The sequence below is a fragment of the Macadamia integrifolia genome, chromosome 5 (assembly GCF_013358625.1).
Source record: "Macadamia integrifolia cultivar HAES 741 chromosome 5, SCU_Mint_v3, whole genome shotgun sequence".
Classification (NCBI taxonomy): Eukaryota; Viridiplantae; Streptophyta; class Magnoliopsida; order Proteales; family Proteaceae; genus Macadamia; species Macadamia integrifolia.
The window spans coordinates 23,166,529-23,192,889 of NC_056561.1; the positions used below are offsets into that span (position 1 = coordinate 23,166,529).

Below are 26,361 nucleotides of genomic sequence, written 5' to 3' on the forward strand. Positions count from 1 at the left end.
CATGGTGTAGGGCTTGAAAAAACGAAGAATCTGCAACTTGGTTCACCCAAATCCGACTTAAAATGAGGGAGATATGACCATTTGAAGTTGGAGCAATGAGATAGCCTGAAATGGAATCTTCGTAGGGTTGGCGTAGGCTACACCGGCGGTGCGCGCAACAGGGGCGAAATCTGACCGTAGATCTCATATAAAAGATCTTATAATCCAAGCCATCCGATTAAACCAACGGACAATAGATCCAAACCATTAGATTTGAATCTCGATGACGTCATCATGACATAGGCGCTGACATCGTCAGAAGTGTTGTCGACCTATGATTGGTTGCTTTTCTGGATTTTAAGGGAGCTTGTCTCCCACTCACAAAAGTGAAAAGGATTATTGACCGTTGGATCCGAATCCTCCATGTTGGCTTTAATATGATTTCATGCGATCATTAAGATTGGAATCTTCTTTATATCTTCTATACACGCGCGAAACACACTAACATACTTTGATAAGCTGTAGCGCCAGTGCATCAAGAGTTATGCATCTAACCAATCAAATCCTACGCGCAAGCATCTATCTCGTCCATATCACACCAAAATCTCAGCAGCCTTTGGATGGGCATCAAGCCTACGTGGTCGAATCTTGACCATCCATTTCACTTCCCTTTACTCCTCTTTATTACAATCAAGCCCCGCCTCCATATGTTTCAGTGCTTAAAGACCCCTTGCAACTCAGACCTTCAAAATCTTTAAATTACACAAAATCCCTTCAAATTTGAAATATAAATTCCTAAAGATCCACCCAACACCAAGAGCAACTGATGGATTTTCGGTTTGGATTTTCGAACCGACTTTACGGAAACACTTATAACTTTTTCATACGATATCCGATCGAAATGAAACAAAGTGCGTTGGAATCGTAACTGAATGCTCTACGACTTTTCAGAAGACTCAATCATTTGAATCATCCATGTAAAAAGACCAAAATGCCCCTACACCTTTCCAATGACATATCTTTCTCATACGGAATCGGAACATGATGAAATCAGAACCGTTGGAAAGATTGTATTTTTGTCGTATTGTTACATGTAGAACACTTCCTTTAAAAAATTCATCTTCAATGCTGAAACTGCCCTCGACTGCCACAAATGTCGTAACTTCTTCATACGGTATCGAAATGTGACGAAATCAAATGCACTGGACTAGGTAAATTACAATCTATCTTTTTCATGAAGAACCGATCTTCCAAAAATGTCATTTTCACTATCAAAAATGCCCTCGATCGTAAATAGATCAATTTTACCAGTTTTAACCCAGAAACCCACACCACCTATTAATGATGTATTAAACCACTCCATGCATACCAAGCTGCTCTGTTATCTCATCGGTGACACTGGACACTGTCATGTCATCATTTTCATCCACGTCACCCAAACTGGCCACGTCATCCAAACTGGCCACGTCATCACCGCCATGTGGCCGAGTTGCCAACAAGGACAACCATAAAACAACAATCTCCCCCTTTGGAGTTGTTGGCAACACCTCATCACTAATACACTCTAAAGCTCCGGTGAGTAACTCTCTCCCCCTTTGACAACAAGTACAAAGGGTGGAACCAATGGACTCCCCCTGAGTCCAATATGGGAGTAGCAACATCAAGCAACTTGCTCCCCCTCTCCCAATGCTACTAGTGCTTTAGAAGAACCACCACTCCCAGTTTCTATCTAAGGAACTCAAACTGATCTTTAGGAAGCGGTTTAGTGATGATATCAGCCACCTGCTCTGTTGTGGGAACAAACTCCATCCTTACTTCACCTTCCATCACCTTGTCTCTTAAGAAATGATACCGAATAGCAATGTGCTTCATTCTAGAATGCATCACCGGGTTCTTGGAGATATTGATAGCACTAGTATTGTCACAATATAGTGGCATTGTCTGCTCAACCTCCACACTCAAATCCTTCAACATCTGCTTCATCCACAACACTTGTGTACAACAAGATGTAGCTGCAATGTATTCTGCCTCTGCAGTTGAAAGAGAGACTGACTCTTGCTTCTTACTATGCCATGCCACCAAGCTGCTCCCCAAACAGAATGCACCACCACTGGTGTTCTTCCTGTCATCTACACATCCGGCCCAATCTGCATCTGACAAAGCCGACAAACTAAAGCTCTTGACTTTCGGATACCATAACCCAAACTCACTAGTCCCTTTCAAATATCTGAAAATTCTCTTCACTACTGCCACATGTGTCTCTTTTGGTCCTGCTTGGAATCTGGCTACCATGCACATAGCTTGGCAGCTGTCAGGTATAATAGGCTACCAATCATTGACCTATACGAGGTGTGGCCAACTGATGGAGAGTCATCTTCCTTGCTCAACTTACACCCAGTCATCATAGGTGTACTAACTGGCTTGCAATCCTCCATGGTGAATCTCTTTAACATCTCCCTCACATATTTGGACTGAGATATGAAGATACCTTCTTTCTTTTGATTGATCTACAAACCCAAGAAGAATGATAGTTCACCCAACATGGACATTTCAAACTCATCTTGCATCCTCATTGCAAAATCTTTGCACAACTCATCTTTGTGACCCCCAAAAGATGATATCATCTACATACACAACCACCACAAGCTGACTGTTTTCTTCAGTTCTGATGTAGAGATTACTGTCCACTAAGCCTTTCTTGAAACCCAACTTGCATAAGTAAGAGTCCAATCTGGAGTACCATACCCTTGGAGCTTGTTTCAAACCATACAATGCCTTCTTCAATCTGCACACAAGAGTGGGGTCCTCACTCAGCTGAAACCCATCAGGCTGCTCTATGTAAACCTCCTCTTCCAAGTTTCCATTTAGAAAAGCTAATTTGACATCCATCTGATAGACCTTGAACCCCTTGTACACTGACAAAGCCAAGAACATTCTGATAGTCTCAAGTCTTGCCACTGGAGCAAAAGTTTCCTCAAAATCAATGCCTTCCACTTGATCATATCCTTTGCATACAAGTCTTGCTTTGTTCCTCACCACTTGACCATCTTCATTGAGTTTATTTCTAAAAACCCATTTAGTACCAATCACATTCTTGTCAACTGGCCTAGGGACTAGATCCCAAGTGTGATTCCTTTCTATCTGATTAAGTTCTTTATTCATGGCCTTCATCCAACTCTCATCATTACTTGCCTCATCAAAAGTTTTTGGTTCAATCTTCGAAAGAAGAGAGTATGTGTTGGTCTTCATTCTTCTAGTCTGAACACCTACAGTGGGGTCACCAATGATCAACTCATCTGTTTCCTGTTGATCAACTCTGTTGTGTCTCCTCTGCTCATCTGAATCTACCTCAGCTTGTTCAACATCAATCTCATTTTTACTTTTGGGTCTACTATCAACCAGGTCATTCTCATCATCAAGATCTTCAAATTCTAGAAGTTCATTTCCTGAGCCTAAAGGAATATCCCTTTTTTCATCAACTGTGACATCAACACTCTCTACAATTTTTCCAAGTCTGTTGTTGTAGCATCTATAGGCCTTACTTGAAGTAGAATAACCTAAAAATATACCCTCATCAGCCCTATCATCAAACTTACCCAAATCTTGGGTTGTGTTCTTGATATAACACTTGCTACCAAAGACCTTGAAGTGTCTTGTTGTAGCCCTTCTTCCAAACTAGATTTCATATGGAGTCTTACTTTCATGAGGTCTCAACATACATCTGTTATGGATGTACACTGCAGTTAGAACTACCTCCTTCCAGAACTTTTTACCCATGTCATTCTCTGCCAACATTGTTCTAGCCATGTCTTGCACTGTTCTATTCTTTCTCTCTGCAACACCATTCTGTTGGGGTGTTCTTGGAGCTGAAGTTTGTTTCTTGATACCATACTCATAGCAGTATTCTTCAAAATCATCCCAACTGTACTCACCTCTTCTGTCAGATCTCAGACACTTTATCTTCTTCCCTGTCTGATTCTCAACTTGCTTCTTAAAGATCTTAAATCTTTCTAAAGCCTCTGACTTATGTTTTAAGAACATCACCCACACCATTCTTGAATGATCATCAACAAACAACATGATGTATCTCTCTCCTGAGGTGCTAGGTGTCCTCATAGGACCACATAGGTCTGTGTGAATCAACTGCAATGGAGAACTGGAATAATACTCCTTAGACTTGTAGGAGATTCTGGTTTGCTTTCCCTTTTGACAAGATGCACATATAGGATTGGAGAGCTTCTTCAACTCAGGAACATCTCTCACTGCCTTCTTTGAAGAAATCTTGGCAAGGTTCTTGAAACCAATATGCCCAAGTCTTCTGTGCCACAACCATGTCTCCTCATCTATGCTGACCATGCAAGAATCTTTCTCTAACTCTGTCAAGGTGTACAAGTTCCCTGAAGTTCTCTGTCCAGTAGCTACAACCTTTCCACTGCTTGATCTTCTTATCTCACACCCTTTACTAGTGAAAGTTACTTCATGCCCTTTGTCACAAATTTTACTGATGCTGAGAAGATTGTGTTTGAGTCCTTCAACATATAAGACATCAAGGGATTTCACCTTCCCATGGTTCAAACTTATGGACCCCTTCCCTGTAATTTTGGCACCATTGTTGTTGCCAAACTTCACGGATCCACCTTCAAAGTCATGTAATTGTTCAAACATTTCCTTATCTCCTGTCATGTGGCTTGAGCAACCACTATCAAGAATCCATGGATTAGAGTCTCCTTGAGCCTTAAAAGCTCTATGAATAACAAATGCTGCTGCATCTTCTTCATCTTCTACTCTCTCTCTTAACCCAAACTTTCTTGACAGATTTAGATTTCTTTGCTTTCTTCTGTCTTGAGAACTGTCTCTCCATCTCATCATCTTCTGTGTTTCTGAAAACTCTCTGCTTACCTCTATTCTCCTGTCTTTGTGGGGGAAACACAGTTCTACAATTCCTTGCAATATGTCCAAGGTTGTTGTATCTGTAACATTCAACTGTTTCCTCCATAAGGGGTGCAAAAGGATTTCTGTCCACATAACTCCTTGGACCAATGTTGAACTTGCAATCTGAGATCTTGTGTCCAAAAGTGTTGCATTTGTAACAATAACCTTGAAAGGTGTGCCTCTGCATCACAGGTTCCATCTGCCATCTGTAAGGAGCTCTGAAGTTGTCAAATGCTCTAGGCCTCTGTTGAGGACCTTGACTGTATCCATAGCTCTCTGTTCTCCTGCTTGGCCTTTCCAACTGTGGTTGTCTAGCATGGTTAGTCTTATGGAATATAGATGGATTTCCTCTTCTAGTTGGACCAGTCTGCACTTTATCTTTTTGTACTGCTCTCTTGACATTGGCAGCAGTAGTAACATGTGCCTTTCCTCTTTGAGCATTCCTATCATTGACTTTGATAGGATTATGTACTGTTCCCTTACCATTTGCCTTGGTATTTTTAGAAGACTCCCCAACAAATCCAAGTCCAAATTTGATGTGAGTCGATCTTTGAGCATTGATAATGTCATTGAGCTTCTTATTGCTAGGATGCTCTTTTGGAGTAGAGTCATGTTCAACATCTTCATTTTCTAAGTCTTCTCTTTCAATCTCAGTTCTCCCATATTCTTCAACCTTAGCCTTTAATAAGGCTAGCTCATCTGCATAACCATCAAATTGTGCAAGAATCTCATATTGCTCCTCTAGTTGTGCTTTCAAAGCCACTTTCTCTAACTCAAGAGTGTTGCAGTCAATGGTCTTCTATGAGAGTCGATACTCAAGATCATCTAAGGTCTTTCTTGACTTATTGGCTTGATCTCTCAACTCAAGAACTATTTGTTCTTGCCCCTTAAGGTCTTTAGTGACCTTTTTTACTTTCTTCCTTTCTCTTTTAAGCTCTTTAAGGGCAACTGTGAGTTCAGCCTCTAGATGTGATTTTTCATCTTCCTCTTCTTCTTCTGTAAAATCTTCCTTATTAGAAGAGTCTTCTTTGTTTTCTTCCATATCTATTGAGACCATGAATATAGCCTCATCATCTTCATCATTAGATGATTCTTCAGACTCTTCATCAGATGTGTTACTGCATTTCTTAGAAACCAAACTTTTCTTCTTGTCCTTGCCTTTCTTGTATATGTTTGAGAAGAATTTCTTCTTTCCCTTGAAATGAATTTTCTTTTCACTTTCATCTTCATCACTTTCTATTTTTCCTTGGTTAGGACACTTAGCTGCAAAATGTCCAACCCTTCCACAATTGAAGCATTTGAAAGGTAACTTGTCTTTATATTTTCCTGTTCCCCTTTTCAACTTTCTGGTGAAATGAGTTGTAACCTCATCTTCACTCTCATCAGTGTCCTCCATAGACTACTTCTTCTTCTCCTTGATTTTTAAATTTCTCATTGCCTTGAAAGCAGCTTGTTTGTCAGTGGACTTGCCCTTTTTCCATCTCATTTCAAGAGCTGTGAAAGTGTCATGCACTTGATCAAGAGTGATAGTGTCTAGGTCCTTTGCCTCTTCAATAGCTGACACTTTGGAGTCATACTTGGGCAACAAAGATCTCAGGATTTTTTGACAAACAACTGAATCTTCTAGATTGGCTCCCAGACCCCTAATAGAGTTGACCACTTCATTTACCCTGGTCATATAGGTGTCAATATTTTCTCCTTCTTGCATCAGTAGACTTTCATACTGGCCTCTGAAGGTCTGAAGCTTTGTTTTCCTTATCTTTTCATCTCCTTCATAAATGCTCTTCAGTCTTCCCCAAATATCCTTGGCTGAGTCACAATCCATTACTTTAGCCATCACACTCTTATCCAATACTGAGAATATTGCATTCACAGCCTTTTGATTGTAACAATAAGCCTTCTTAGCTTCATTGTCAACTGGACCTCCTTCAGGTTCCTTGTACCCAATCAAAACTGATACCCAAACATCATAACCTAGTGAACCTACGATTGCATTCTCTTCTTCCACAAGATAAAATCAGATCTATCAAACTTTGGTGTATGTCCTGAATAACCTTCACTTGCCATACTGTCACTGCCACTGCCGCTGCCTCTGGATCACTCAGTTGTTGATCAAACTGTCACTAAGTATCAGCTCTGATACCAATTGTTGTAACCCGGCAGTCACTGAGAGGGAGGGGTGAATCAGTGAGTCCAATTTCGATCCCCAAAAACCTATCTGATGTCTGGCCAAGAAAAAACCTGATATACCTGTCCCTGTTTGCACACAGTCGTATGCACACTCAGCCTCTCATAGGCACTTCCAAGTATGCACACTCATTCCACATTCCACGCACTTCAATATAAAATGCAAACAACAAGCACCCACAACACAGGGTTTTTACGAGGTTCGGCAATTTGCCTACATCCCCGGAGTAGTGCCTGTAAAGGCTTCGTACCTACTCAATACACTACTTTTGACTGCACCCACAGTCGGGAGCACCCACACCCAATTTTCTCAAGTCGAAGCTGAGATGGCACTCGTAGTGCCGATACAATGTGTAGCACCCACTACACGGGAGCACCCACTCCCGGTGCTTAGCACCCACTAAGCACACAATAAATAATACAATTAAATTGGGCTTATATCAATGCCCTACAGTCAAGCTCTGCCTAGCATATGCATCCACAACTAGCTAGCATGCTTACAGTTCATCCACAACTAACCTAGCATGTATATATTCATCCACAACTAACCCTAACATACATACATACATGTAATGTAAAATCAAAGGTTAGAGAATCTCACAACCGATTGCTTGGGATGACTGGAAACTTGTACTGACAAGTTTGGTGCTCACACCTTCTCTCTCCTTGGCTTCTTGCTCTTCAAAGCAAACACATCCTTACTTTCTTCTCTTCTTCCTTGGCTTTGAGTTAATATACCATTAACACACTTCAACCACCTCTTTTACCTCATTTAATGGCTTAAGAACATTTATCATCAAGAATGTATGTTCATTCAAGGACCAACAAAGAGGGGGAAGCTTCTCCTACCAAAACTGTAGCCTTCTTTCACTCAAAATCAATTTTTCTTGCTTCCATGGTGTAGGCATTGAAAAAACAAAGAAGCTGCAACTTGGTTCACCCAAATCCGAGTTAAAATGAGGGAGATATGACCATTTGAAGTTGGAGCAATGAGATAGCCTAAAATGGAATCTTCGTAGGGGTGGCGTAGGCTACACCGGCGGCGCAGGCAACAGGGGCGAAATCTGACCGTAGATCTCATATAAAAGATCTTGTAATCTAAGCCGTCGGATTAAACCAAAGGACAATAGATCCAAACCATTAAATTTGAATCTTGATGACGTCATCATGACGTAGGCGAAGACATCGTCAGAAGTGTTGTCGATCTATGATTGGTTGCTTTTTCGGATTTTAAGGGAGCTTGTCTCCCACTCACAAAAGAGAAATGCATATCGACCATTGGATCCGAATCTTCCATGATGGCTTTAATCAGATTGCATGAGATCATTAAGATCGGAATCTCTTTTATACCTTCTATACATGCGTGAAACACAATAACATACATTGATAAGGTGTAGCGCCAATGCATCAAGAATTATGCATCTAACCAATCAAATCCTACGTAAAAGCATCTATCTCGTCAATATTAGCCCAAAATCTCAGCAGCCTTTGGATGGACATCAAGCCTACGTGGTCGAATCTTGACCATCCATTTCACTTCCCTTACTCCTATTTATTACAATCAAGCTCCTACCTCCATATATTTCAGTGCTTAAAGACCCCTTGCAACTCAGACCTTCAAAATCTTTAAATTGCATAAAAGCCCTTCAAATTTCAAAAATAAATTCCGAAAAATCCACCCAACACCGAGAGCAACTGATGGATTTTCGGTTTGGATTTTCGAATTGACTTTACGGAAACATTTATAATTTTTTCATACGATATCCGATCGAGATGAAACGAAGTGCGTTGGAATTGTAACTGGATGCTCTACGACTTTTCAGAAGACTCAATCATCTGAATCATCAATATAAAAAGACAAAAATGCCCCTACACCTTTCCAATGACGTATCTTTCTCATACGGAATCAAAACGTGATGAAATTAGAACCATTGGAAAGATTGTATTTTTGTCGTATTGTTACATGTAGAACACTTCCTTTAAAAAATTCATCTTCAATGCCGAAACTGCCCTCGACTGCCACAAATGCCGTAACTTCTTCATACGGTATCGGAATGTGACGAAATCAAATGCACTGGACTAGATAAATTACAATCTATCTTTTTCATGAAAAAAACCGATCTTCCAAAAATGTCATTTTCATTGCCGAAAATGCCCTCGATCGTAAATAGGCCAATTTTGTCAGTTTTGACCCAGAAGCCCGCACCACCTATTAATGATGTATTAAACCACTCCATGCATACCAAGCTGCTATGTTATCTCATCAGTGACATTGGACACTGCCATGTCATCATTGTCATCCACGTCACCCAAACTGGCCACGTCATCACTACCATATGGCCGAGTTGCCAACAAGGACAACCATAAAACAATAAAAATATCTCACTTCATCACTTTGGTGATAACAAGATGCATCTTCTTTTTTCTTTTCTTTATGAAAACAAGATGCACCTTTAATTAAATAGGGAGGATGGTAATGGTAAGACATAATTAAGTAACAAATCTGCCCACTATTAAGGCCTAATCAATCCAAGGCCCATAGCTATAGGGTAATGGAATTTCTTACTTTCAGCCAAGAGAAAAGGAATTTCTTACTCTTATATTTTTTACTATGAAAATGATATATGAGTATTCGAATAAGTGAATCAAAATTTAACATTGATTTAACTGCCTCACCTTTTTCTTTTTCTTTTTTTCCTTCTGGTAGGCTTAACTGCCTTACCAGTTTACTTTTGGGACATTTGCTAGATGTATTAGATTAATATAATAATTACAAAACAAGTATACTAATATGAGAAGTGGGTGTAAAAAAAAAAACTATTGTTTTGTAATTTATTTCTTTCTAGATCAGGCAGTTTTCCCTTTACTTTTCATTACTCCATGGTCTTTCAAGCAAAATATTTCTCCATCTGTTGGTCAGAGTTTTTCAAATATATACTAGTCCACTACTACAACTGCTCTTCCTCAGAAATATTGTATCTACTACATCCCTTCACTTGTATTTCTTGCTGGTGTGAAGTGTGAAATGAATTCAAAAGAACTTGAACCCATAAACTAGCTTATTAGATAAAAGTATCCAAGACCAAATCAACCCACATTAAATCTCTTTCGAAACCTATGTGGGATCAACCTCCGTAGATATGGAATCGTAATATATACCATATTTTCAAACCCGACATCCACAACAGTCCACTCCAAATCAAATAGCCCTTTTTAAGGGACCGTTTGATAACGGTTCGTTCAAGCTGTTTCTACGTTTTTCTGTTTCAAGAAACGGAGAAACAACGTTTGATAACTGCGTTCTGTTTCACTTATTTTTAGGAATAGAAATAGAAATTTATGTCTATTTATGTTAAAGAATGGATTTGCCGAAACGACTCTACTCGTTTCGCTGTTTCCAGAAGCAACATTCACTCCAAAAAATTAACTCACCCCCAATGAAAATCTGTGTCTGTTTTGAAAGACGATAACCCACACTCCTCCCAGCCGCGACTGCATCCACAGAGCAACGACTCCCTCTGAAGTTGCAGAGATTCGTCCTCTATTCTACAAAAAAATTTACACATGTACCGTTGGAAGTGTGTTTGCTAGAATAGGGCTTCAAATGTTAAATGGTCGGAGCCACTTCTACCTCCGATTCTTCAACCCAACTTCGTTGTGCTACTGGAGTGAGTGGGAAGGGATTCCGTTCGGTGCCCTAGGTTCCTCAAGGTTGGTGAAATCCTCCCTGCTCTGAAAACCCTAGAAAGATAGGAGGCTTCTCTCATTTCCTTGTGTTTCTTGTCTCTCTCTCTCTCTCTCTCTCTCTCTCTCTCTCTCTGAGTTAGGGTTTAGAAATATAAACTTGCAATACACATTGAAGTTATTCTGTCTCTCTCTAACATAGTTCGATCCTTACCCATTTATAGGTTTTCGATTCAATTTCTCCGGTGTCTTCAACTTCAAGCGTGGCTTCAGCATTAAACTCTGAACGGTGCCCTAATCTTTTCTTCCCTATTTCCTCTGAAATTATGGAAACCCAAATAAGGTTTTCCCGCTGAAGATTTGTTATGATTTATGGCGCTTAGTGCCTTATTTGGGTCTCTATGATGCTGAATTTCAGGGGAAGGCACCTACATATTTTCCCCAGTAATTTGCTCTTCTCTTCTACTCTCAAACACAATCCAATTGCATGAGATTTGTAGCACTATTTTTAATGAAGGAAAATTTAAAACATGAGCAAATGTTTGGGGTATTATAATTTGTAAAATAGGAAGTTCATTCTGTTCAGTTTCAGCCAAATCATGCATATCCTCCCTTTCAGGATGCCATAGATATGATTAATGATTACAATACAAAGAGGATTACATTTTGTCTGCTGTTTCAGTTGCATACAGATCTGGTTTTGAAATTATTTTTGAGGGGTTAATGCTATGCTTACTTTTAACATAATTCCTACTATGTGCTTGTTATAAGTAACTCTCTCTATCCTTTACTTAGACAATTCTGTTGGAACATTTTTTAAAAATTTTGTTGTTGTATTAGTCACTCACTTCCATATTTCATAATGATTTACATGTTGTGGTGAGTGTAAGAGTGCTTGTTCCCATTCCTAAAAATTGGTTTGCCATGTCCATTTTTCCGAAGCCTCATTTTTCTCTGTAAATGGTGATTGGTCATTTCTTATTTCTATTTTTATCCTTCCCTGCACCCTCATCATTATGGTTCTTTTTTTATGCTTAGTGAAATCTGGATGCCACAATCACATCCATGGTTTTATTAATAATTTCCAGGTTTGAAATATTTTTGGGGAAGCTATGTTTTATATAGGGGTGTCAATTCCTAAATCGAACCGGTAAAATCGGCCGGACCAAACCGATAACAACACGGATCGAACCGAACCAAAGCCTTATTGGTTCGGTTCGGTTTGGAGTATTACAACCCCAAAACCAAACCGAACCTCACCGGAAACCGGATGAACCCAAAACCAAACCGAAACCGGCTCAAAACCCAGACCGAAACTGAAACTAAACCGGTAAGAAACCAAAACACTCCAAAATTCATTAAAAAAAATCAAAATTTGCATAGTTTTGTATACATTTGTATGGAAAGTTGAATCCAAACTGGACCAAAAACCAAAACCAACCCGGTTAAAATCGATTTAAGAAACCGAAGACAAACCGAAACCAAACCGCACCGAAATCGAAGTCAACCTGGACCGAAACCAGAATTTCCTTATTGGTTGGGTTTTAGCTTTCCCACACCAAAACCGACTCAACCTGGACCGAAACCAAGCCGGACCGACCGATTGACACCCCTAGTTTTATATGTTGGCAATATGTGTGCTTTTTTATTGATAACATGTTATAGCATGTCAGGTACTCCATTTTTATGACCAAGATTCATTACTTTATTTGACAAATCTCGTATCTTTCTTCAAATGGGTTTTTCTTGTTTTGACTGAGCTCGGTTGCCTTACTGTAGTATGAAAAGAATTACACTGAGCATGTTAAATAAATTTTCCCCCTTTCTTACCCATATGGAATAAAGGCTTGGGGATAAGTCCTCACTATTGTAATGGAAGGAACCTTGTATATTATTTGTGGTTCTTCAGTAAGATTCTGGGTTATGTACAATGTACATGTCATTGTCTTGTCTCCTTTTATTTTACAAGTCGTTGCCTCACATCATATGCATGAATTTCTATTCAATGATACAAAGTATCATGACACTTCCCTGCAACTATGATACTATGTGAATCATTTACTGTATTTATGAATTGGTGCCCTATCTCAGTGTTTCAAGCCTTCTATGAATTTGCAGCTTTAAAATCTGCTTATTATTGATTCCTTAAATTGCAAGATTTTGCGATCGTGGTCGAACACTGTTTTAGAAGTCCAGCTCTCTGTGTCCCAGTACCTCAAAGTAATCTTTGACATCAGTGGATTGCTTCAAAAAACAGTAAGTGGATTTTTAACCTCCTACACTGTTTTAGGATTGCATGTTTTACGTATGATAGATGATTCTTCTTGCTATCATATGTATTGTATTGCATTTCAGTTGCCAATATCCTTACACTGTATTGTATCCTTCATCCATTTCTAATTTTCCTCACATAATTCTTTCTCAATATAATTTTTTCCTCAAATGCAACTTCTATTTATCTCAATGATACTGGTTAAATTGTTACAAATAGGATTCCTTTTATTCCTCAAGTTTTGTTTGGGATAAGCACCATTTATGTGATTGCTAATCATTTACATATTTGAAATGTTTGCTTAATTAATTATGCATGTTCAGAGTTATGAGATCTCCAAGAACCCCTACCCCCAAAAGCTTAATTAATTATGCATTTTCAAACTACTGTTGTTACTCCTATGTCCAACCTTGGTATTGATGATGATGATTTTCAGGAGACTGATCATGATAAAAGTGAAGGTTGTGGTGCTTCACCCAACAAATCTACTCCTCCCAAGCGGCAACTTGACAGGACTCCTACAAATCGTAGGAGGAAGAGCCAGACACGAACAATCATGAACTCCGCTTAGGACTTCAAAGAGTTTGTGCGATGGAGGATAGAAAAAGGAAACTCCTCTGCAACTTTAGCCATTGTCCGACCTTCTGATCCTATGTATGATGGACCACATAATATGATGAGCTGTCAAAAGCTGCTTAACACTCTAGAGGATATTCCATCGGATTGTATGTGTTGCCTCAGCATAAAATACATACTGATCCTGATTGGCGCATGTCATTCATGGAAGTGAGGACGGATAGGAGGTTGTGGATGATACGACACTTGAAGGAGATCCCATGAGCTGGTTGAGTTGGTGATTGCATGGTTTTTCGAGACAGATGAATTAGATTTTTTTTTTTTGCTGGGACTGTTATATGACTTTTCTTACTGACATATGTTTGTTGACCTGGATGTTGACGCTTGACTTATGTTGCATGTGTTTTATTTGTTTGATCATGCATGATGATTTCAATTGTGCAAGTTTCTATTCATGGATTGGTATATGGTTTTTGTTAACTTTTTAATACAGGATGGTACATATTATAGCATATAACTTTTTACAACTATTTATCATTATTTAAACTACATATTGTATATGTTATGCGAATTATTGTCGTAATTCAGTTCAAGTTAATTACAGGCCCAAGATCAAAGTTGCAAATTTTTCCGATGGATTTATGGTGACTACAGTTCATCATGTGTATGTTCATCCGATTGTGGAACAAGCAATTCGACGCTTGAAGGCCACTCTTCTTCATCATCACCATCTTCTAAATTTGTGAAGGGGTACTTGGAAAGAGCAATCAAAGGTGAAGAGGAGAAGTCTAGAGCATAGTTAGCAAATTCGGATACGAGAATTATTCGGGCGGAGAATTATTTGGAATAATTCGATTGATTAATTTAAGGATTCGGTCAAAAAAGCAAATATGACGTTTTGTTTTTTGTTTTTTTGTTTTTTTGTTTTTTTGTTTTTTTGTTTTTTTGTTTTTTGTTTTTTTGAATTTTTTTTTTAAATATTGTTTAAGTGGACCGAATAATTCGGTTTAATTCGGTTCGGCCCGAATTATTCGCGTTTTAAATTAAAATTAGTAAAATTCGCGTTTTTTACCGAATTTTATTTTTAATTCGGATTCGGTCAGAATTTTTGATTTAATTCAGAAAAATTCGGTTCGGCCGAATAATTCGCGAATTATTCGGCCGAATTTCTAACACAGGTCTAGAGTATTGAAAAATGAGATTGATGTATCTGAGGAAAAGAGAAGGATATATATAAATATCTTGGATGCAGTTAATAAGATGGACATAAACAAAGGTGGTAGTTAGCCAGTCATGACCAACTACTGAAATTGATGTTAGACATTTGCCATATTTCGAATATTTGCACTGTATAATATTTTGTAAGTTAATATGTTGTAGTAAGAAAAAAAATCCGATGTAAGTTAAAGTGTGGAAGTTTGAAAGGTGATTCGGTCGCTTATCTCGTGTTCGACAAAAGGGTTGAGTTTCTTTCAAAATTATCATATTTGGAATTGTATTGATTTAAATAAACAACTCATGCGAGAAATGTTTCCAGAAACAACATTTATCAAACACCAATGCATGTGGGAAACGTTTCTAGAAACATGGTTTACCAAACACCTTCAAATCTGTTTTTGTTTCCAGAAATGGAAATTTATGATTCTACCGTTTCTTGAAACAGAAATTGCAGAAACGTTACCAAACAGTGCCTAAGTATAACTCCACCCTGTTCCAAGGTTTTAGCTCTTTCCTGACAGCTTCACTCTGCTCCAAGGTTTAGCTCTTTCCAAGCAAGAAAAAATTTGCCAGTAGAGACCGTACTACTGCATTATCAAAAGAAGTTTAAAGCTAATTCTTCAATTTTTGTTACCATTTTGGAGTTTTGGAGTTTTGAAAGCTAATGCCAATGGTACCGAACTGGCTAGGGAACACAATTATATAGCTTTGAGCTAGAAAATAGTCTCCACCATCACGAGAGGTTCACCCAAGTCTGACGAAAGTGCAACTTGGAACACTAGTTCCATTTTTTTTTTTACCTCGAAACATATGGAGCCATGTAATAATTCTTTCAAATGATTCCACAACTAGCTTCAAGGTAAAGATTTGGTACAACAGAATTATAACAGAAGAATATCAGAATAATTCAATTTTGATTCTATGTGCTCATAATAAAAGAAAAACAAAAGCCAAAATGATGGCTGTTAAACAAAGCCATCAATCAATCTTTCATGGGCTTAGTGGTTCGCTTGATAGAATCTTTTTGTTGCATTTGTTTTCTTAAATTTCCAAGGGGGCCATAACTTTTCTCTTTTTCCACATGTAGGCAATTACAATTACCAGTATTCAGATTTGTACCACATTTGAGACATATACCCTTGCATCTTGAATCACATATTGCATTAATGGTGATCTCTAAATGCACCATATCCCTTATGTGTTTTGAGATATCAATCTCCCTTTCTTCTGCAGGGAAGTAAAACCAATTGTCCGGGTCAATTAAAGCATCATCATCATCATCCTCCCCATTGCCTACAGTGGAGGTTTTGATTTTGTCTTCTCCAAAGATCACGCCCATATTAATCACTTCTGGTTCTTCAATTGGTTCTTCAGTTAGTATGAGTGTGAAGTTGGTGAAGACACACTCAGCAGCTGGCTCACCACACCTGTCACACAGAAGAAATGAAATTCAGATGCGGAACCCCACAATTGGTCATTTGTATCTGCAACAATTCTGAAATAAATCCTATTCATTGAATGGTAGCAACTTTGGAATATTAAAGGACAATATAACGCAGCAACCATCCCTACAAAAGACATCTGTGCCAGGTCATACCATTAGATAGATCACATTAAGCAGAAATCATAAGCGAAGTTACCTTCAAATAATCGAAACAATTTGAATGTTATGATTAGCAGCTTAAGTAGTAGTCCTCCTGATGGGGATCCACCAAAATGGAGATTGCATATGTATAAATGCCCTTGCAAGAAAATATGCAATACTAAGCTAGATTACTACTTTCTGATTAGAGAACAAAGAGGTACTCTTAGCCCAGAAATCAAAATTTCAGATAGGACATCAGAGCAGGCCAAAGCTACATTTTAAAGCGATTGTTTGAGATGGACTATAATGCTAAGATGAGAATTTATTATAGCCAGTTGCTCGATAAAGAGAAAAGGAATGAGAATGAAAACCATTAGTTATGAGTTTGGAAACTGGTGTCGCAGATCTAGATAGAAGCAATTCAAGGAAACTGATTAAGTTGGGTTCCAGTAAGGTCTCACCCAATAATTCCAGTGTAGTCTTTTGTTTTGAGCAAGTTTAGTGGTCTGTACTATATTCTGTTTTGCTGTTCTCTGAGTTAGTGGGTGCAGTGTTTAGAAATGGGTCTAGTCTTTTTTTATATCAATATTACTTCTATGGTAGAATTGGATTAGATATTTTTTTGGGTGAATACTAGAAGCATGGAACCAAGATGACCAGAAATGCATCCAGTCTCAATACGGTAGGCAATATCTGCCACGCGGCAGATTAGGTGGGGGCCCAATTCTTAGTGACAACTGACCAGTAGGCTCAATCCTCCCCTCCTGTCATCATTCAGGGCCCAAATAGACTTAGCCACATGTCAAAATAGAAATTGAAAAATGGTAAAAGTTTTCATTTCTGAACAATCTTACTATTCAAAGAACAAGAATAAGTGGGCAATACACGGTGGGTCATATGATTGCATTAGGGACCCAAATTTGCCAATGTAAAATAACGGTGTCCTCTTTCATTTGAACAGTCCATATTTTCTCATTTCATCTGTCTGCCAAAAGAAATCTGGGTACTGAACTGCCTTCCCCATCATCAGCATGTCCATTCCCTTGTCCTTATAGCCTTAAATTCAGCTCCACAAGAGTCTTGATTCAGCTTTAAGTTTTTGTTTTTATTTTTAGGTGATCCAAGCGAATCTTTGATTTTTATCTTGTTTTATCCTGATTGCTTTAGAGTTTAGATGGCCCTTTTTATTTATTTATTTATTTATTTTTAATTATTATGAATGAAAGAATCGAGTTTCTTATATGTAAAAATTCTACAGAGAAAATGTTCCACTTTCATTCTACATATGGTAGGACCTGTCTAAAGGCCAGTTATTATCTTCTACTTTATCTTTTGCTGTTCTTTATATTCAACTGCACAAATCTAAAAATAACAGATAATTTTCTGAATTCCATTTTTGTTATTAAGATAAGCTGCTAAATCTAGTGTTGTTGTTGAGTCTTAATTTTGAGATTTCTACAACATGCAATGCCATTAAGCGGGGTCAATTTAGTTATTGCAGTTTTTTATATTTATTTTAGTGGAAGAAGTAAATCCGAGCAGTAATATCAATAAAATTAGTCTCTACTCAGGCTCTATATTTTTTAGGAGGCTTGTATCTTATGACATTTGAGATTATTTCGATTTCTATTGATCGGTTTTCAAGGAAAGTTTAGTTATCAGTTGTTGGTTTTATTCCACACACACACACACACACACAATAGAATGAACTTGTCAATTCAGCAGTTTCCATTCCTTTGGCTTGAGCTGATACTTGGAGGGTGGATTTTAGTGCGGCTCTAGATTATTGCATTGAAGACTATAAATTTGTAAGCTAGGCAGACAGATTTTGTTGAGAATGTACACAATAATCTTAAGTGCATCATTGCTGTGACTACTGAGCGTATTCATATTTGGTTTGATTGTGATCCTGCATATTGAATCTATATTGTATCCACAGGATTTTTTTTCAGGTCCTAAATCAGTCATGAGGGAGTGAAAGAATCTCCGGATGAATATCACATTTTCCGGGAAGAGCTACCCTTTAAACATCCCATTTAGCTGTAGTTGTGGAGTGGGTTTTCTGCTTGACCTGACTTTCTGCAAGTTCATGCCCTGCTGAATGTTCAACTTAATAACTGTGAAAGGTGAATACCCTCAACCCAATAGAGATTGAATTTGTGATCCACAATTTACAAATCACAATGACTATGGTCCAGAATACCTGTAATACGTGCCCAGATTTGAATTCCAACAATTTTACAATTGGGAGCAGAGAAAGAAGCAAAAAAGAAAAAAGACAATCCTTTATGTCATGGAACAGAAGAGATAAGTTCCATTTCTGGTACAGTCATCAATTAAAAGCCACCTCCTAAATTGTTCTACAACTACAACAACAACAAAATCCAAAACCTTTCCCAACTTAATGGGGTCGGTTACATTGGGATTCTAAGCAAGGACGAGCGCAAGGATCCATGCAAGAAGATTGTCGGGTTATGGCTTAATTATAATAAATGCTGGCTGTCAACCTGACACCCCACTTCAAATCAGCCACAATCTCACAACAATAGACTATAATAAGGTACCTCCTAAATTGTTCATAGCCTCAAAACCTGTCAAATAGCATTACTTACGAGCACATCCTAGAGCATTGGCTAACTATTCGGGTTCTCAGTTTCATTTGAATTTTTGGAATTCCATGGTTTCGTTCCACTTCCAAGGGCAAATGGCAGAAGATCTACAAAGCAAACCATTAGGTTTTGAGAAGAAAAGGATTACAGAAAATTTGGGGAGGATAAAATAGACATTGATTTTTTTCATTAGCATTTTATATAATTCATAAATTTGTCAACATTTTAGATAGAGCTCTGGTTTTGGAAGAGGTCAAGTGAGGTTTGACGATTCAGGACAATTCATGGACCCAACACAGTAGAGATCTTATCGTGTCCAAGGCTAAAAATTTGATCAATTATCCCAGCAACCTGTTCTGGTTAGTAGAAATACTAAACATAGAGAAAAAGGGGTAAACCCCAGATCCAATTATAAGTCATTTAGTTCTAAAACAACAAATACGTAATAGAAAAACTTGCACCAGCACACTTGTGTGCCTTGAGGTTACTATGATGCCAGTTGAAATCATAACAGAAAGTTATAATCTCATCCTAATTTTATTTTATTTAATTTTTTATTTTTTTTCTGGTGGAAATCTCATCCTAACATCAGAACTATATTTTAGGGAGTATGAGCTTAGGGCTTTTCAGAATAAAAACATGCCGAGGCTTTCAAAACTTCCTATTAGACTGTTTTTATAAGTAGTTATTGCCACACATTGGAAGGACAGATATGTAAGTTTGTAATGGATTCAATCTAACACCATAGTAGGAGATCTTTCATAATTCCCAGAACAAATCTCAAAACGGTCCCACATCACTGCCGAAACTAGGTCTCACCTAGTACCCCAAACCCTCAAAGTTTGATTCCAATCCAATGGTTGGATAAAGATATGGATACAAGAATCAAAATAGAAACTAAATTCCAGAATTGAATCAAACAATGATACAATCTGTTGAAGTATACATTTACACTGCCCTTCTCTAACAGTTCGAGCTTTTAGGTGAAACGATAGCGACTAGCGAGTATGGTATTAGAGCAAGGAAGTCAAGTGTTAGACTTCTGGGAATCCTAACTCCAAATCATAGTGGAATACCTTCTCCTTGCATCATTAAGCTTCTCATTGAATAAGGCAATGGGATACCCTACTTGCATCAATATCCCTCCAATCTTCAAATGGGATGCATTTGTGGCCGCTTCAAACATAAGATCAACGTTTGGGAGACGAAATATGGGGCCTTCCATCATCTTTTTCTTGATCAAATTAAAAGATTTAGTGGCAATCGGTGTCCATTGAAATGTCATTTTACCTTCTTTCATGCACTCTGTAATAGGTGGCATGATTGCGCTAAAATTCCGAATGAACCGCCAATAGAACATGACAAGGCCATGGAAACTTTGAACCTCCGTCAAAGTTTGTGATATTGGCCAATCTACCATGTTCTTTATTTTATTTGGATCGGCTTCAATTCCCTACGATGACACAATAAATCCAAGGAAGACCATCTTAAGTAGCATGAATGAGCACTTTTCAAGTTGAAACAAAGCTTTTCATCTCATAGCACTCTCATCACATGGCTCAAATGGACAAGATGCCCATCTTGTGCACGGCTGTAAATGAGTATCATCGAAGTAGACCACCAAAAACTTGCCGATTACTTGTGTCATCACTCTTATAAAAGACACAGGGTGTTTGTAAAGTTCACTCATAAAGTCCATCATCGGTTTTGAAAGTTGTCTTCCATTCATCATTGTGATGGATATAGTCAATCTTTGAGAAGATATTGGCTCCAGTCAACATATATCATCGAGGCATGAAATTGGAACCCTGTATTTGAGCATGATTTTATTTATCGCTTGGTTCAATACGCATCCTCCACGATCTGCCCTTCTTTCAATTCAACATAGCTAGTAAAAGGGTTCATGCTTTCAAAAATTAAAACCCTTCTTAAGTAGATCATCTACTTGTCCCTTGAGCTTGGCATGCTTGGTAGGGGCTAAGCCGGTAAGTGGGCATATTTGGTAGCATGGACCCATGCACGAAGTCAATAGTGTGTTGAATATCTCTCATTAGTGGCAGTTCATCAGGTAAATCTTCAGGCACTAGGCCTAAGAATTCAGAGAGAAGTTCCCTTAGGCCCTGTTCGTTTGCCAAGGAAAAAGGGATAGGATAATAAAGGGAGTGGGGTGAGGGAATAGGAAAGGGAGGGGAAGGGAAATATGGGAAACCATAGGTTTGCGGGCCCCACATTACATAAATGCACTTCCTCTCCCTTTCCCACAAAGTCCTACAAAAAATGGAAGGATTTATGGAGGGTAGGGTGGGAGAATGGAATTGTCAGGTTAGCCAACAGGCTTATGATTACACTGAAAGTTGTCCACTTGTTTCCTTGGGAAATGCATCCAAACAACCATGGTTTTTGGGATTTTATGGAATAGTTCCAAATTATCCCACCCCTTTTTACCTTTTCCCCTTTCTCCATCAAACAAACATGGCCTTGTAGGCTTGGGAAAAATCGTCTCCTTTATGGGCACAATTTCTTTGGTCACTAGTGCCAAAATCAGCCCTGTTTCTTCACTTGTAGCAAGGAATTCCTGATGTGGAAAGACTAGGGGCCCGTTTGATAACGTTTATGTCGTTTCTGTTTCAAGAAACGGCAGAAACATAAATTTCCGTTTCTAGAAACAGAAACGGAATTGAAGGTGTTTGATAAGTCATGTTTTTAGAAGTCGATAGTAACCAGTGAAAGAATGGCCACAAGTCGTTTCCAGAAACGGCGAAACAAGTTGAACGGGTCGTTACTTGAACCATAAATAAGTAAAAATTTCTATTTCTATTTCTGAAAATAAGTGAAACGAAACAGTTTTATCAAACGCTTTTTACTCCGTTTCTGCTGTTTCTGGAAACAGAAACGGCAGAAACGCGTTTCTTGAAACGTTATCAAACGGGCCCTATGAGCTTTTTAGTCTAATTTTGAGACAGGCCTCTACAATATAAGGGCCATCGATTGCACTCTTTGAACACAACTTGATTAATGAAATTCTTGCAGTTTTGCTAACCAAAATTCTGTCTAAGAAGCACCCCTTCTAAAAGCTAGTCGATCCCTTCTTCCTTGGTTGTTGACTAGGTCTTCTAATAAGACAAAATAGCAGCCAATAATTGAAATCGATAGGAAGAAAACGGGGTCTTCAAGAAGCTGGTCCAGGCTGGTTCAGCCTAGAACTTGCTAGGCTCAATTGGGCTGGTTTTTCTGGTTCTTCTTTCTATTGTATTGCAGTTCGTGTGATCTACATCACCCTCCCTATGCCTTTCTCTTGACCTTTCTCTTTGTACACTTCCTCTCCCGCTCTCTCTTTGTCCACCCTTGTTCGCTCCCATTCCTCTCCCTATGTTTCTCTCTTCCCCTTTCCTTTTCTCTGTCCTCCCTTTGCCATCTCATATGGAGTACATAGGGTTGTCCCCTACGCTGCTGCTGATGATGATTCCACCACTTTCTCCTCTCTAAACTTCAGTCTGCTCTTCTGATGCCCTTGACGGCCCAATGGCAAGGGCTCACAACAATTGCAAAGGACCAAATTGCCACTGAGAATCTCCCCATCTCGTATGGAGTGCAGGTTTGTAGGTCATCCCCTCTACCAACATTGAAGAAATCAAAATCCAAAATCACCTCACTTCTTTTCCTCATCTCTCTCTAGAACATCCCCATCCAACCAAACGAAATGGTGTGAAATGCTACAGTAATTCTCCCTACACTTCTCTTTCCCTATTACCTCACCTCATTACATGTGGGACCCAGCCCACACACCCCAGCTATCCAAACAGGCCTAAGGGACGATTGAGGTTTGCACGAAGGATCTGAAGGTCAAACAATCAGTGTTTCTTCCACTTAAAGAAATATTGCCAGACCAGTTTGCGAACAAGGTTACTGGAAGGGGAGTATAGTACACCTCCACGGTTCACAGCCCCACGGAAAACTGGATAAGGACAAAGGCACAGCTGACTGGCCGGTCTTCATGGCTTTCCAGCAAACACAGGTGAACCAACTCCCTTTTTTTTTTCAAATTCTGTGATCTTTCGGAAGCAAACCGTTTACAAGATATAACGGAACCAGAATCAATCCGGTTCAAAAGCTACGCTCATGAACATTGATCCAAAAAATAAAGAAAAAAGGCACATTCGAGAAGGAAGCAAATGAATTTTAGAAGAAATCGAGAGAATACCTATTGCAATTGAGAGTGATTACGGTCCTTAAAATCCCGTCGAGCCTCAGCTTCTCCTTCCTCCTGGTTACGTCGATGGAGATTTGAACGGGCGTCCCGAGCGGATAGTCCTTCACAGCTTTCGAAACCCTCAACCCCATTGCCGAAGCCCTAGACTTCGAAGTCTCCGTCGACAATTGCTCTAACCCCAGCCTCTCTAGGGTTGTGCAATACTCCAAATGCGAAACAGAAGGGTTTCTCTTGTAAATAACCGCCCCTTCCCATGGAGATGCCGAATCTTCGTCTTCCGAATCCCCTATATCGAAATCGATTCTTGTTTCTTCCTCAGATGGTTCAAAATCAGTGTTCAGGCGATAATTGCAGGTGAAAATCGGAGCTTTGGGAGGGTAATATCTCAATAATGTGCAGATTGTCCATGGCGTTCTGCGGTTGAAGAGCTTGCAATTGGCATTTGAAGGAGCATTCCCGTAGGGACTTGAAGTGAAGAACCTGAATTTATCGATATGAGAATTAACTATTGAGGTTGAAGGAAACACAACAGACATCTTAACCTGGTTGACGATCGTTTCTTTCAAGCTCAACTCGAGGGTTTAAGCCTTTCAAGGGTTTAACAGGTTGAGTAAAGAGGAAGGTGCAAGCCTGTAAGGACACCAAGGAGAAGAGTGGATAAGGCTATCGAGCACTGCTTTTGACCGTTGGTGTTGATATGGACGAGTCAGGCGATTCAGCTGGCGATGGGCCAGGCTTGGTTCTGCCCAACTTTAGGCCCACGACAAACTCTACTTGACGGTTGCCCCTGGTGTCTATTCATTTTGATACCGGGCGCGGGATTTTAAGAACCCATGCCCAGCCCAAGCTTCCTACGGCTCAGCCAATGCGTGACCCATCCTAAGGTCGGGCTGGGATATCTCATTCTGGACCCGGCCCTGTCGAGTTCAGGGTGGGCTAACTTGGCTTTTTTTTTTTTTTTTATTTTTTTTTATGTTAAAATTTTTTTAAAAAAATATAAAAAAAAATTAAAAACTAAAGTAATACGATCACATTTAACTTAAAAAATAATAACTTTCAACATATTAAGTTATTGAACCAATTATAACACTTTATCTATGACCCTCATCTTACATACATCTAAACATAGGTACAGAGTTTTTAGGTAGGTTTGCCCTTAGATAGCGAAAACGGTGACGTCAAAAAAAGGGAAATGAACGGGTAGGTTTGAACAATGTAAAATCATCAAATGGCATGGTTTATGAAAAAAAAGAGTATACTCATATAAATTGAGGAATTTTTATCTGCATATATGTATCTAATATTCAAAACAACTATAACAGCCAACATTAAACGTTTATATATTCCACATTCTATTATATATGAGTTCCAAGATATATCATCCAAAGTACATCATCCGACATCAATTCCAAATTCATAGACCATAACAAAAAACACATGTCCAAAATCCTGTTGAGCAATGTGGCTTGGTGTTGGTGTTGTTCATTGTTGTTAACATAGACAACACATTCCCAAAGTGATGCATGTTCAGTTGCAGTTGAGAGTCATTGCTTTAGAAACCATTTTCAGCAGATACATCCATTTATAACAAAATTTTGGGGTCTATACATTGGACCTAAGTTGAAGGTGATATCATGAGAAATGCATCCCTTCGAGTCATCTTTATGTTGGTGAAAGAATTATGTTGATTAGATTTTAGGAGAGAGAAATCTGATCAGTTAAGTAAGCCATTGTGTTGTATAAGTCAAAGTTCTTAAAATAACGGCAGAAAAAAAAAAAAAAAAAGGAACATGTTTTAAATATGTTTAAAACAAATTTCTAGTCATTTGCTTTTTCCCGTGTTGTTGGGAAACAAACGACAAAAAACACGTTTAAAACGGTAAAAAAACAAGAATGTTATTTCAAACGCATTTTTGTTAACAGGATCGTTCTACACGCAAGGTCGTTTTGTTGCTAGTGATGGTTCATTTAGTAGTCCACGATATCTCTATCCATCAAACCAAACCTGCGTAAAGTATGGAATTTTGTTTGTTGAGCTGAAAGGTAGATTATAGACGATGGTCATCAATTAGTTTCTGGTATGACCGGTGGTTTGGTGACAATCGAATTTTTGATATGATCCCTCCTGATTTACCAATTCGTCACAAATTGAAATTGTTTGTTTTTTATTTTATTAAAAAGGGTCATTGGGCATTGTCGGCGGTGTCATCTCCTATGCGAACAATTTGTGATCAGGTTATAAAAGTTACTCTCCCTTCGATGGCTAGACAAGATAGGAGGGCATGGCCTCTATCTTCAGCCTAGGAAAGTTTATGGGAGAAAAACTCATCTCATGGCTATTCTCGTTTGGTGTAGTGAAAGGGGCTGCTCCCTTATTCTATTTTTGGTTGAAGGCTAGCACACGAGTCTTTCCCTGCTGATGATAAGGTGGCCAGGCGATCTTTTCCAATTGTTTCTAAATGTAACCTATGCCATAAGCATGTTAAATATGTGCAAAGTATTTTTTTGGATTGAGACTTTGCGGGTACAAAATGGGTGGAGTTGTTGACATTCTTTGATCAAAGATCGAGTGGATTCCCCTTTATTGAGGAGTTATTTTTTTGGTGGAGAAGAAAATCAGCAGATGTTTCTCTTACTAAGCTATGTCTTGTTGTGGTTATGTTGGTGCCATTCAAATTTGGACAAAAAAAAAATGATGACATTTTAATGACAAATATCACCCTCCAGCTCTAGCGGTGAAAGCAATTTTGAGTGAGTTGCAAGATTATTCTACATTGGCTACAAGCCTACAATTCACATTTCTTTCGTTACGGAATTGCTAATCTCTGAAAACTTATAGGTAACGGTTGCAAGATCTCCTCCAAGAAGGATTGTTGAGATTCATTGGTTAAATATTGACGGATATTCACTTGGCAATTCGGGTCGATCAGGAGTTGGTGGAATTTTTAGGGACAACGGTGGTTCGCCTCAAAGATGTTTTGCCTCTTATGAAAGAGTTGGCACTAATTTTATGGCTGAAATTTCTAAATTCTTTGTAGGTTTGCATCATTCTTCCTCGATGAATATTGATAGACTATAGATTGAAAGTGATTCCCAGGCAGTTGTGAAC

At 38.7% G+C, this 26,361-nt stretch overlaps 2 protein-coding genes across 2 annotated transcripts; one reads left to right on the forward strand and one right to left on the reverse strand.

Moving 5' to 3' along the window:
* Positions 1 to 10,486: 10,486 nt before the first annotated feature.
* LOC122078629 lies at positions 10,487 to 14,085 on the forward strand. Its single transcript, XM_042644701.1, has 3 exons — positions 10,487 to 10,810; positions 12,940 to 13,038; positions 13,491 to 14,085. The coding sequence occupies exons 1-3, from the start codon at positions 10,703 to 10,705 to the stop codon at positions 13,623 to 13,625; spliced, it is 342 nt and encodes a 113-aa protein (XP_042500635.1). The 5' UTR covers positions 10,487 to 10,702; the 3' UTR covers positions 13,626 to 14,085.
* A 1,644-nt stretch (positions 14,086 to 15,729) lies between these two features.
* Positions 15,730 to 23,918, reverse strand: LOC122078345 (large ribosomal RNA subunit accumulation protein YCED homolog 1, chloroplastic). The gene is made up of 2 exons (XM_042644298.1): positions 23,244 to 23,918; positions 15,730 to 16,275 (listed from the first exon to the last, which is right to left on the reverse strand). The coding sequence occupies exons 1-2, from the start codon at positions 23,786 to 23,788 to the stop codon at positions 15,831 to 15,833; spliced, it is 990 nt and encodes a 329-aa protein (XP_042500232.1). The 5' UTR covers positions 23,789 to 23,918; the 3' UTR covers positions 15,730 to 15,830.
* Between the last annotated feature and the right edge of the window lie 2,443 nt (positions 23,919 to 26,361).